General features: G+C 54.0%; 1 protein-coding gene across 4 annotated transcripts in view; it reads right to left on the bottom strand.

Annotated features, from left to right (window-relative positions):
- The window catches only part of SETD2 (SET domain containing 2, histone lysine methyltransferase), a 106,821-nt gene that overhangs the window by 54,369 nt on the left and 39,934 nt on the right, over positions 1–12,518 (bottom strand). For all 4 annotated transcript variants that reach the window (XM_069729147.1, XM_069729149.1, XM_069729146.1 and 1 more), the window contains one exon: positions 6,174–6,192. In XM_069729147.1, coding sequence (XP_069585248.1) covers positions 6,174–6,192 — 19 coding nt within the window. The remainder of the gene's footprint in view (positions 1–6,173; positions 6,193–12,518) is intronic.

Genomic DNA, 12,518 nt, shown 5'->3' with positions numbered 1-12,518 from the left:
CCCCGCCCACAATGCACGGGGACAGGACCCCGCCCACAATGCACGGGGACAGGACCCCGCCCACAATGCACGGGGACAGGACCCCGCCCACAATGCACGGGGACAGGACCCCGCCCACAATGCACGGGGACAGGACCCCGCCCACAATGCACGGGGACAGGACCCCGCCCACAATGCACGGGGACAGGACCCCGCCCACAATGCACGGGGACAGGACCCCGCCCACAATGCACGGGGACAGGACCCCGCCCACAATGCACGGGGACAGGACCCCGCCCACAATGCACGGGGACAGGACCCCGCCCACAATGCACGGGGACAGGACCCCGCCCACAATGCACGGGGACAGGACCCCGCCCACAATGCACGGGGACAGGACCCCGCCCACAATGCACGGGGACAGGACCCCGACCACAATGCTCGGGGACAGGACCCCGACCACAATGCTCGGGGACAGGACCCCGACCACAATGCTCGGGGACAGGACCCCGACCACAATGCTCGGGGACAGGACCCCGACCACAATGCTCGGGGACAGGACCCCGACCACAATGCTCGGGGACAGGACCCCGACCACAATGCTCGGGGACAGGACCCCGACCACAATGCTCGGGGACAGGACCCCGACCACAATGCTCGGGGACAGGACCCCGACCACAATGCTCGGGGACAGGACCCCGACCACAATGCTCGGGGACAGGACCCTGACCACAATGCTCGGGGACAGGACCCTGACCACAATGCTCGGGGACAGGACCCTGACCACAATGCTCGGGGACAGGACCCTGACCACAATGCTCGGGGACAGGACCCTGACCACAATGCTCGGGGACAGGACCCTGACCACAATGCTCGGGGACAGGACCCTGACCACAATGCACGAAAACAGGACCCACAGGGCTACACAATGAAAACTGCATTGCAGCACATGACGAGGTAGTGATAACAATTTGGAGGATAGAGTGTAACACTCGCCGGCTCCATTAATCTGATCAGACTAGGGTACGCTGCACTATTTTTTCACTGTATTTTCTGTACACATATTGAAAGTAATGATGCAGGAAGTAACAGGGTTCCCAATGGCCCTTATCCTTATCCTGTGAGTGGACAAAGAGAAAATGGGGTCCTCACAGCAGCACAGAGATTTGCAGGACAGGAGAATCCGGATCTGATTAATAACACCTGCGTCAGGTGTATCGGAGCACAACACAGGAAACAGCAGATGACGAGTCTGGGGATATATAGATTCTAACTAATGATGAGCGCATATACTCGTTACTCGAGATTTCTCCAGCACGCTCGGGTGTCCTCCGAGTTTTTTCTAGTGCTCAGAGATTTCGTTTTTCTTGCCGCAGCTGAATGATTTACAGCTACTAGCCAGCTTGATTACATGTGGGGATTAGCAACCAGGCAACCCCCACATGCACTTATGCTGGTTAACAGATGTAAATCACCCAGCTGCGGCAAGAGAAACAAAATCTCCGGGCACTAAAAAATACTCGGAGGTCACCCGAGCGTGCTCAGGAAATCTCGAGTAACGAGTATATTCGCTCATCACTAATTCTAACATTTGTTTCAGTATTTTCATGTGAAAAGCTGAAGGCAGTGAAAAAATGCCCACTACTCATATATAAAAAGTCTCATATATAAAAAGTCTTAGGGTTCCACTTCCTCAGGATACACATTGAGAAATCCTAAGAGTCCTATTCCTCCTGCCTACTCACAGAGAAAGCCAGAGAACCGTGCTCCTCACAGACAAAGCCCGAGAACCCAGCTCCTCACGGAGAAAGCCTGAGAACCGTGCTCCTCACAGAGAAAGCCTGAGAACCCTGCCCCTCACAGACAAAGCCTGAGAACCGTGCTCCTCACAGAGAAAGCCTGAGAACCCTGCTCCTCACGGAGAAAGCCTGAGAACCGTGCTCCTCACAGAGAAAGCCTGAGAACCCTGCCCCTCACAGACAAAGCCTGAGAACCGTGCTCCTCACAGAGAAAGCCTGAGAACCCTGCTCCTCACGGAGAAAGCCTGAGAACCCTGCTCCTCACGGAGAAAGCCTGAGAACCCAGCTCCTCACGGAGAAAGCCTGAGAACCGTGCTCCTCACAGAGAAAGCCCGAGCACACCCGCTCCTCACAGAGAAAGCCTGAGAACCGTGCTCCTCACAGAGAAAGCCTGAGAACCGTGCTCCTCGCAGAGAAAGCCCGAGAACCGTGCTCCTCACAGAGAAAGCCCGAGAACCCCGCTCCTCACAGAGAAAGCCTGAGAACCGTGCTCCTCACAGAGAAAGCCCGAGAACCCTGCTCCTCACAGAGAAAGCCTGAGAACCCAGCTCCTCACAGAGAAAGCCTGAGAACCGTGCTCCTCACAGAGAAAGCCTGAGAACCCCGCTCCTCACAAAGCCTGAGAACCCCGCTCCTCACAGAGAAAGCCAGAGAACCGTGCTCCTCACAGCGAAAGCCTGAAAACCCTGCTCCTCACAGAGAAAGCCTGAGAACCCCGCTCCTCACAAAGCCTGAGAACCCCGCTCCTCACAGAGAAAGCCTGAGAACCCTGCTCCTCACAGACAAAGCCTGAAAACCCCGCTCCTCACAGAGAACGCCTGAGAACCCCGCTCCTCACAAAGCCTGAGAACAGTGCTCCTCGCAGAGAAAGCCTGAGAACCGTGCTCCTCGCAGAGAAAGCCCGAGAACCCCGCTCCTCACAGAGAAAGCCCGAGAACCCAGCTCCTCACAGAGAAAGCCTGAGAACCGTGCTCCTCACAGAGAAAGCCCGAGAACCCTGCTCCTCACAGAGAAAGCCTGAGAACCCAGCTCCTCACAGAGAAAGCCTGAGAACCGTGCTCCTCACAGAGAAAGCCTGAGAACCCCGCTCCTCACAAAGCCTGAGAACCCCGCTCCTCACAGAGAAAGCCAGAGAACCGTGCTCCTCACAGCGAAAGCCTGAAAACCCTGCTCCTCACAGAGAAAGCCTGAGAACCCCGCTCCTCACAAAGCCTGAGAACCCTGCAAACCCCGCTCCTCACAGAGAACGCCTGAGAACCCCGCTCCTCACAAAGCCTGAGAACCCCGCTCCTCACAAAGCCTGAGAACCCCGCTCCTCACAGAGAAAGCCTGAGAACCCCGCTCCTCACAGAGAAAGCCCGAGAACCCTGCTCCTCACAGACAAAGCCTGAGAACCCCGCTCCTCACAGAAAAAGCCTGAGAACCCTGCTCCTCACAGAGAAAGCCCGAGAACCGTGCTCCTCACAGAGAAAGCCCGAGAACCGTGCTCCTCACAGAGAAAGCCCGAGAACCGTGCTCCTCACAGAGAAAGCCCGAGAACCGTGCTCCTCACAGAGAAAGCCCGAGAACCGTGCTCCTCACAGAGAAAGCCCGAGAACCGTGCTCCTCACAGAGAAAGCCCGAGAACCGTGCTCCTCACAGAGAAAGCCCGAGAACCGTGCTCCTCACAGAGAAAGCCTGAGAACCGTGCTCCTCACAGAGAAAGCCTGAGAACCCTGCTTCTCAGACAAAGCCTGAGAACCGTGCTCCTCACAGACAAAGCCTGAGAACCCTGCTCCTCACAGAGAAAGCCTGAGAACCCTGCTCCTCACAGAGAAAGCCTGAGAACCCTGCCCCTCACAGACAAAGCCTGAGAACCCTGCTCCTCACAGAGAAAGCCTGAGAACCCTGCTCCTCACAGAGAAAGCCTGAGAACCCAGCTCCTCACGGAGAAAGCCGGAGAACCCCGCTCCTCACAGACAAAGCCTGAGAACCCTGCTCCTCACAGAGAAAGCCTGAGAACCCTGCTCCTCACAGAGAAAGCCTGAGAACCCAGCTCCTCACGGAGAAAGCCTGAGAACCCCGCTCCTCACAGAGAAAGCCTGAGAACCCAGCTCCTCACAGAGAAAGCCCGAGAATCCTGCTCCTCACAAAGCCTGAGAACCCTGCTCCTCACAAAGCCTGAAAACCTGGCTCCCTCTTTGACCGCTTACAATCTGGCTTCCGATTGCATCACTCCAGTGAACCTGCCCTGACAAATGTCACTATTGAACTACCAAATCCAAGTGACACTAGTCTGTCCTCCTCCTGGACCAGTCATCTGCCTTCTATATTATTCTGTCCTCCTGGACCTGTGCTCTTTCTTCTATATTACTCTGTCCTCCTCCTCCTAATCCTGTCCTCTGCCTTTGATACAGTGGACCATTCCCTATTACTACAGACCCTCTCATCCCTTGGCATCACAGACTTGGCCCTATCATGGATCTCGTCATATCTAACAGACTGGACATTCAGCGTCTCCCACTCACACACCACCTCCTCACCTCGCCCCCTATCTGTCGGAGTTCCACAAGGTTCAGTCCTAGGGCCCCTGCTCTTCTCCATTTACACCTTTGGCCTGGGACAGCTCATAGAATCTCACGGTTTTCAGTATCATCTCTATGCTGATGACACACAGATCTACATCTCTGAACCAGATATCACCTCCCTACTAACCAGAATCCCTCAATGTCTGTCCACTATTTCATCCTTCTTCTCCGCTAGATTTCTAAAACTTAACATGGACAAAGCAGAATTCATCATCTTTCCCCCATCTCACGCGACCCCCTCAATGAACCTATCCATTACAGTAAATGGCTGCCAACTCTCCCCAGTCCCACAAGCTCGCTGCCTCGGGGTAATCCTGGACCCTGATCTCTCCTATAAACCACACATCCAAGCCCTTTCCACCTTCTGCCGACAAACTCAAAAACATCTCCCGGATCTGTACATTCCTCAACCAGAAATATGCAAAACCCCTAGTCCATGTCCTCATCATCTCCCGCCTTGACTACTGCAACCTCTTGCTCTGTGGCCTCCCCTTGAACACTATCGCACCCCTCCAATCTATTCTAAACTCCGCTGCCCGACTAATCCACCTGTCCCCCCCACCCCACCCCCGCTATTCTCTGGCCTTTCCCCTCTGCAAATCCCTTCAGCGGCTCCCTATGTCAGAGACTCCAGTTCAAAAGCTTACAGTGGTTGTCCACTTCTAGTTCAACCTCCTCTTAAACAAAATGTTCGGCCTCAATAAAATAAACCTACACTCTCATAACGTGTTGGTGCGTTCCTGTGGTGTCGGCACTCGATGTCCCCGGGGCTGTGATGCGGTGTTGTGACAAGTGACGCCGGCACCCAATCAGGGCTGGCGTCACTGTCTCAGCCTTTGGACAAACTGGACATGAAGAGTAAGTTTGGACTACAGCTGGTCCCCGGCTTCCTCTTCATGTTCAGTTTGACCAAAGGTGGAGACAGTGACTCCAGCACTGATTGGGCGCTGGCGTCACAACAAATCCATCACAGCAGCGGGAATGGTGCCAGCACCAGAGGCGAGTATAAGTTTTATTATTTTATCAGGGCCAAACATTTGGTTTAAGAAGGTGTTGCCGAAGTAGTGGACAACCCCTGTAACCATAGCATACAAAGCCATCCACAGCCTGTGTCCTCCATACATCTGTGACCTCGTCTCCCGATACTTATCTGCACGCAACCTCTGAACCTCACAAGATCTCCTACTCTGCTCCCCTCTTATCTAGTCTTCTCACAACCGTATACAAGACTTCTCCCGTGCTTCCCCCATACTCTGGAACCCTCTACCCCAACACATCAGACTCTCACCTACCATAGAAACCTTCAAAAAGAGCCTGAAGACCTAGATATCCCGACAAGCCTACAACCTGCAGTAACCACCGATCGACCAAACCGCTGCATGACCAGCTCTACCCTCGCCTACTGTATCCTCACCCATCCCTTGTAGATTGTGAGGCCTCGCGGGCAGGGTCCTCTCCTCCTGTAGATTGTGAGGCCTCGCGGACAGGGTCCTCTCTCCTCCTGTAGATTGTGAGGCCTCGCGGGCAGGGTCCTCTCCCCTCCTGGACCAGTCAGTGACTATTCATGATTGTCCTTGCTATTATCATGTACACCCCTCCTCACATGTACAGCACCATGGAACAAGTGGCGCTATAATGGTAATAGTATACTCCTCCATACTATGCTGTCCCCACGAAGGACTGATAAGTTGGCTTCAGAACAATAAATCACAACTAACATCAATTGGGAAATTTCGGAAAGACTGGACTCTTATTGCAGATGACAGATCTGCATTGAGAACTGAAGGGCTACATCAAGACAAGTAGTAATGAGAGGAAGGCGCCTCACCTCATTGTCGTCGTCTTCTCTGTTGTCATTCAAGAAGAAACACATAGAAAAAAAGAAAGAAAACAAAATGTAATTATGATAGGAAATAATCCACGAGAATAACCAGAAATCTAAACTTAACAGGAGTACGGCGGCCATTACTGCGGCTGCATCTTTCCCAAGGTCAATGGTGACAAGCACTTTCCTTTCTGCGGCTCTCCTGCGGGTCTCTGGGCTTCCTCTGGCTGGGGCTGGCATGTCACTGGCTGCAGAGGTAATATGTCCATACGGCCAGGAGAGGAGGTGGAGAGACCAGCGGGGAACCAGGCAATGTTATTATAGGTGCTGTGGGGCTCAATAAGAGGAGGTACAGAGAGCGGTGGGGAACTAGGCCGCATTATTGGAGGTGCTGCGGGGCTCAAGCGGTGGGGAACTAGGCCGCATTATTGGAGGTGCTGCGGGGCTCAATAAGAGGAGGTACAGAGAGCGGTGGGGAACTAGGCCGCATTATTAGAGGTGCTGCGGGGCTCAATAAGAGGAGGTACAGAGAGCGGTGGGGAACTAGGCCGCATTATTGGAGGTGCTGCGGGGCTCAATAAGAGGAGGTACAGAGAGCGGTGGGGAACTAGGCCGCATTATTAGTGGTGCTGCGGGGCTCAATAAGAGGAGGTACAGAGAGCGGTGGGGAACTAGGCCGCATTATTGGAGGTGCTGCGGGGCTCAATAAGAGGAGGTACTGAGAGCGGTGGGGAACTAGGCCGCATTATTGGAGGTGCTGCGGGGCTCAATAAGAGGAGGTACAGAGAGCGGTGGGGAACTAGGCCGCATTATTAGAGGTGCCGCGGGGCTCAATAAGAGGAGGTACAGAGAGCGGTGGGGAACTAGGCCGCATTATTGGAGGTGCCGCGGGGCTCAATAAGAGGAGGTACCGAGAGCGGTGGGGAACTAGGCCGCATTATTGGAGGTGCTGCGGGGCTCAATAAGAGGAGGTACAGAGAGCGGTGGGGAACTAGGCCGCATTATTAGAGGTGCTGCGGGGCTCAATAAGAGGAGGTACAGAGAGCGGTGGGGAACTAGGCCGCATTATTGGAGGTGCTGCGGGGCTCAATAAGAGGAGGTACAGAGAGCGGTGGGGAACTAGGCCGCATTATTAGAGGTGCTGCGGGGCTCAAGCGGTGGGGAACTAGGCCGCATTATTGGAGGTGCTGCGGGGCTCAATAAGAGGAGGTACAGAGAGCGGTGGGGAACTAGGCCGCATTATTAGAGGTGCTGCGGGGCTCAATAAGAGGAGGTACAGAGAGCGGTGGGGAACTAGGCCGCATTATTAGAGGTGCCGCGGGGCTCAATAAGAGGAGGTACAGAGAGCGGTGGGGAACTAGGCCGCATTATTGGAGGTGCCGCGGGGCTCAATAAGAGGAGGTACCGAGAGTGGTGGGGAACTAGGCCGCATTATTGGAGGTGCTGCGGGGCTCAATAAGAGGAGGTACAGAGAGCGGTGGGGAACTAGGCCGCATTATTAGAGGTGCTGCGGGGCTCAATAAGAGGAGGTACAGAGAGCGGTGGGGAACTAGGCCGCATTATTGGAGGTGCTGCGGGGCTCAATAAGAGGAGGTACAGAGAGCGGTGGGGAACTAGGCCGCATTATTAGAGGTGCTGCGGGGCTCAATAAGAGGAGGTACAGAGAGCGGTGGGGAACTAGGCCGCATTATTAGAGGTGCTTCGGGGCTCAATAAGAGGAGGTACAGAGAGCGGTGGGGAACTAGGCCGCATTATTGGAGGTGCTGCGGGGCTCAAGCGGTGGGGAACTAAGCCGCATTATTAGAGGTGCTGCGGGGCTCAATAAGAGGAGGTACAGAGACCGGCGGGGAACCAGTGTTATTACAGGTGCTGCGGGACTCAATAAGAGGAGGTAGAGAGACCGGTGGGAACCAGTAAGGATTATTAGAGGTGCTGCGGGGCTCAATAAGAGGAGGTAGAGATCAGTGGGGAACCAGGAAGTGTTATTACAGGTGCTGCGGGGCTCAATAAGAGGAGGTAGAGAGACCGGCGGGGAACTAGATAGCGTTAGTAGAGGTGCTGCTGGGCTCAATAAGAGGAGGTACAGAGAGCGGCAGGGAACCAAGAAGAGTTATTAGTGGTGCTGCAGGGCTCAATAAGAGGAGGTACAGAGCGGTGGGGAACTAGGCCGCATTATTAGAGGTGCTGCGGGGCTCAATAAGAGGAGGTACAGAGACTGGAGGGGAACTAGGCCGCATTATTAGAGGTGCTGAGGGGCTCAATAAGAGGTAGAGAGACGGGTGGGGAACCAAGAAGCGTTATTAGAGGTGCTGCGGGGCTCAATAAGGGGAGGTACAGAGACCGGCGGGGAACTAGACAGCGTTAGTAGAGGTGCTGCTGGGCTCAGTAAGAGGAGGTACAGAGAGCGGCAGGGAACCAGGAAGTGTTATTAGAGGTGCTGCGGGGCTCAATAAGAGGACGTAGGGAGACCGGCGGGGAACTAGGTAGCATTATTAGAAGTGATGCAGGGCTCAATAAGAGGAGGTACAGAGACCGGCGGGGAACTAGGCAGCATTATTAGAGGTACTGCAGGGTTCAATAAGAGGAGGTAGAGAGACCGGCGGGGAACTAGACAGCGTTAGTAGAGGTGCTGCGGGGCTCAATAAGAGGTAGAGACGGGTGGGGAACCAAGAAGTGTTATTAGAGGTGCTGCAGGGCTCAATAAGAGGAGGTACAGAGACTAGCGGGGAACTTGGCGGCATTATTAGAGATGCTGAGGGGCTCAATAAGAGGAGGTACAGAGACTAGCGGGGAACTTGGCGGCATTATTAGAGGTGCTGAGGGGCTCAATAAGAGGAGGTACAGAGACTAGCGGGGAACTTGGCGGCATTATTAGAGGTGCTGAGGGGCTCAATAAGAGGAGGTACAGAGACTAGCGGGGAACTTGGCGGCATTATTAGAGGTGCTGAGGGGCTCAATAAGAGTATTAGAATTTTTTTGGGGGGGGAAATGTTGACTGATCGATCCCAACCCTCCATTAACAACTACGTTCTGCTCCACCCTATACATTGAGAAATAAAATAAAACTGCCAACAGGCGCACAAGACTTTCTATCATTCCGCGTCTACAGCTCTAGTGCAGACAGGAAACAAACTTCTTGTAGTTTCAGGGTTTGCCCTGGGCATTGTGCACAGTTTATGGCGTGTTACTATGGAGACAAACTGGTCTGCATGGGAGCTGTAAACTTTTCTATGTAATGAGTGAACATAAGATTTATAGGGTCTCGCTCTCACACAACGGGACCTCTGATCACCGAAAAATTTTTGCCACGCCAGAAGCGCTCCGAATGTACTGGTCCAGGCGCGGATTTAATGGTTAGTCCTGACTAAAAGTTTAGCACAAGTCTTGTTTAAACTCAGGTGTCTGGTCTTATACAGTATTCGCGCTTCCCGCCATATTTGACCGCTGTTACGTTCAGCTAACTTGTCTCCAGCCTCGGCCCCGTCCTCCAGCCCCGGCACCGTCCTTGGCACCATCCTCCAGCCTCAGCCCCGGCCTCCAGCCTCAGCACCCAGCCTCAGCACCCAGCCTCGGCACCCAGCCTCGGCACCGGCCTCCAGCCTCAGCACCCAGCCTCGGCACCGGCCTCCAGCCTCAGCACCCAGCCTCAGCACCCAGCCTCGGCACTGGCCTCCAGCCTCGGCACAGTCCCCCAGCCTCGGCACAGTCCCCCAGCCTCGACCTCCAGCCTCAGCACCATCCTCCAGCCTCGGCCTCCAGCCTCGGCACCATCCTCCAGCCTCAGCCCCGTCCTCCAGCCTCAGCCCCGTCCTCCAGCCTCAGCCCCGTCCTCCAGCCTCAGCCTCCAGCCTTGGCACAGTCCTCCAGCCTCAGCCCCGGCCTCCGCATCCAGCCTCAGCACCGACTTCATTTCAGTGCCAAATGGGATTATGTCTCTCCAGGAACAAATAACACCTTATCTGAGCTCGAGGCGATTATTACACAGGAGAGCGGCGGCGGTCACACGAGGGAGACCTGTCCTCATGAATATCCAGAGACATGTTATAAGGCTACTTTCACACTTGTGTCAGTAAGAGTCGGGCTGACGTACCGACGCACGTTGTGAAATTTGTGCACGACGTGGGCAGCGGATGCAGTTTTTCAACGCATCCGCTGCCCATTCTGAAGTCCGGGGAGGAGGGGGCGGAGTTTCGGCCGCGATGGACAAAAAAAAACGTTGCATTGAACTTTTTTTGTGACGACAGTCTGACAAAACACGACGGATCCAGTGCACGACGGACGTGACATGTGGCCATCCGTTGCGATCCGTCGCTAATACAAGTCTATGGGCAAAAAACGCATCCTGCGAGCACATTTGCAGGATCTGTTTTTTTGCACAAAACGACGGATTGCTAAAAACGCAAGTGTGAAAGTAGCCTAATATGTAGCTGCAGGGAAAAGGGAGACCGAGCACAGAATCACATCATCAGCCCTCAGCAAACCTTCACAAATGGGTCTAGAAATGCTCAGATGCTTCTCCATCACAACAGGGAATCTGGCAGTAAGAGGAGCAGCATGGTGGCTCAGTGGTTAGCACTGTATGGTGGCTCAGTGGTTAGCACTGTATGGTGGCTCAGTGGTTAACACTATGGTGGCTCAGTGGTTAGCACTGTACGGTGGCTCAGTGGTTAGCACTGTACGGTGGCTCAGTGGTTAGCACTGTACGGTGGCTCAGTGGTTAGCACTGTACGGTGGCTCAGTGGTTAGCACTGTACGGTGGCTCAGTGGTTAGCACTGTACGGTGGCTCAGTGGTTAGCACTGTACGGTGGCTCAGTGGTTAGCACTGTACGGTGGCTCAGTGGTTAGCACTGTACGGTGGCTCAGTGGTTAGCACTGTACGGTGGCTCAGTGGTTAGCACTGTACGGTGGCTCAGTGGTTAGCACTGTACGGTGGCTCAGTGGTTAGCACTGTACGGTGGCTCAGTGGTTAGCACTGTACGGTGGCTCAGTGGTTAGCACTGTACGGTGGCTCAGTGGATAGCACTGTACGGTGGCTCAGTGGATAGCACTGTACGGTGGCTCAGTGGTTAACACTAAGGTGGCTCAGTGGTTAGCACTGTACGGTGGCTCAGTGGTTAGCACTGTACGGTGGCTCAGTGGTTAGCACTGTACGGTGGCTCAGTGGTTAGCACTGTACGGTGGCTCAGTGGTTAGCACTGTACGGTGGCTCAGTGGTTAGCACTGTACGGTGGCTCAGTGGTTAGCACTGTACGGTGGCTCAGTGGATAGCACTGTACGGTGGCTCAGTGGATAGCACTGTACGGTGGCTCAGTGGATAGCACTGTACGGTGGCTCAGTGGTTAGCACTGTACGGTGGCTCAGTGGTTAGCACTGTAAGGTGGCTCAGTGGTTAGCACTGTACGGTGGCTCAGTGGTTAGCACTGTACGGTGGCTCAGTGGTTAGCACTGTACGGTGGCTCAGTGGTTAGCACTGTACGGTGGCTCAGTGGTTAGCACTGTACGGTGGCTCAGTGGTTAGCACTGTACGGTGGTTCAGTGGTTAGCACTGTACGGTGGCTCAGTGGTTAGCACTGTACGGTGGCTCAGTGGATAGCACTGTACGGTGGCTCAGTGGTTAGCACTGTACGGTGGCTCAGTGGTTAGCACTCTATGGTGGCTCAGTGGTTAGCACTGTATGGTGGCTCAGTGGTTAGCACTGTATGGTGGCTCAGTGGTTAGCACTGTATGGTGGCTCAGTGGTTAACACTTGAATTGCAGCGCAGGAGTCCTGGGTTCAGATCCAACCCAAGGAGAACATCTGTAGGGAGTTTGTATGTTCTCTACTTGGGTTTCCTCCGGGTTCTCCGGTTTCCGCCCACATTCCAAAGACATACTGATATAGAATCTAGGCTGTGAGCCCCAATGGGGACAGTGCTGATAATGTGTGCACAGCACTGTGGAATTAATGGCGCCATATAAGTGAGTAAAATAAATAAAAATCAACCTTCAGACCAGGCCATATAGGGGCACGAAGTTATGTGAAATGTAAATTCCTCTACACCTTTAGATCATCTATCTGTTGCTGCTTGAGTCAACAGCATTTTCTTTCATGTGCAAATGAAAGTGCGTGGACACACACACACATTTTCAGCAATTTAGCACATTTGTGGGTCCTACGTGTTCCAGGGAAGGACATACTAGCACACAGGTATATTCCTATTTCCAGCTTATTCTGCACGCCTCCTCCCGCCCAGTTGTCTCCACATTCATTGCTGTATTAACAAGTGGAGCAGGATCAGACTACGCAGCTTTAGTTTGTTGTCTGTTACCATGGAGACATCAGTCTAGGAGATTTGTAGAGGGAATCT

This window comes from Ranitomeya imitator, chromosome 6 (assembly GCF_032444005.1).
Source record: "Ranitomeya imitator isolate aRanImi1 chromosome 6, aRanImi1.pri, whole genome shotgun sequence".
Lineage (NCBI taxonomy): Eukaryota > Metazoa > Chordata > Amphibia > Anura > Dendrobatidae > Ranitomeya > Ranitomeya imitator.
This window is presented reverse-complemented; position numbering and strand designations above follow the sequence as displayed.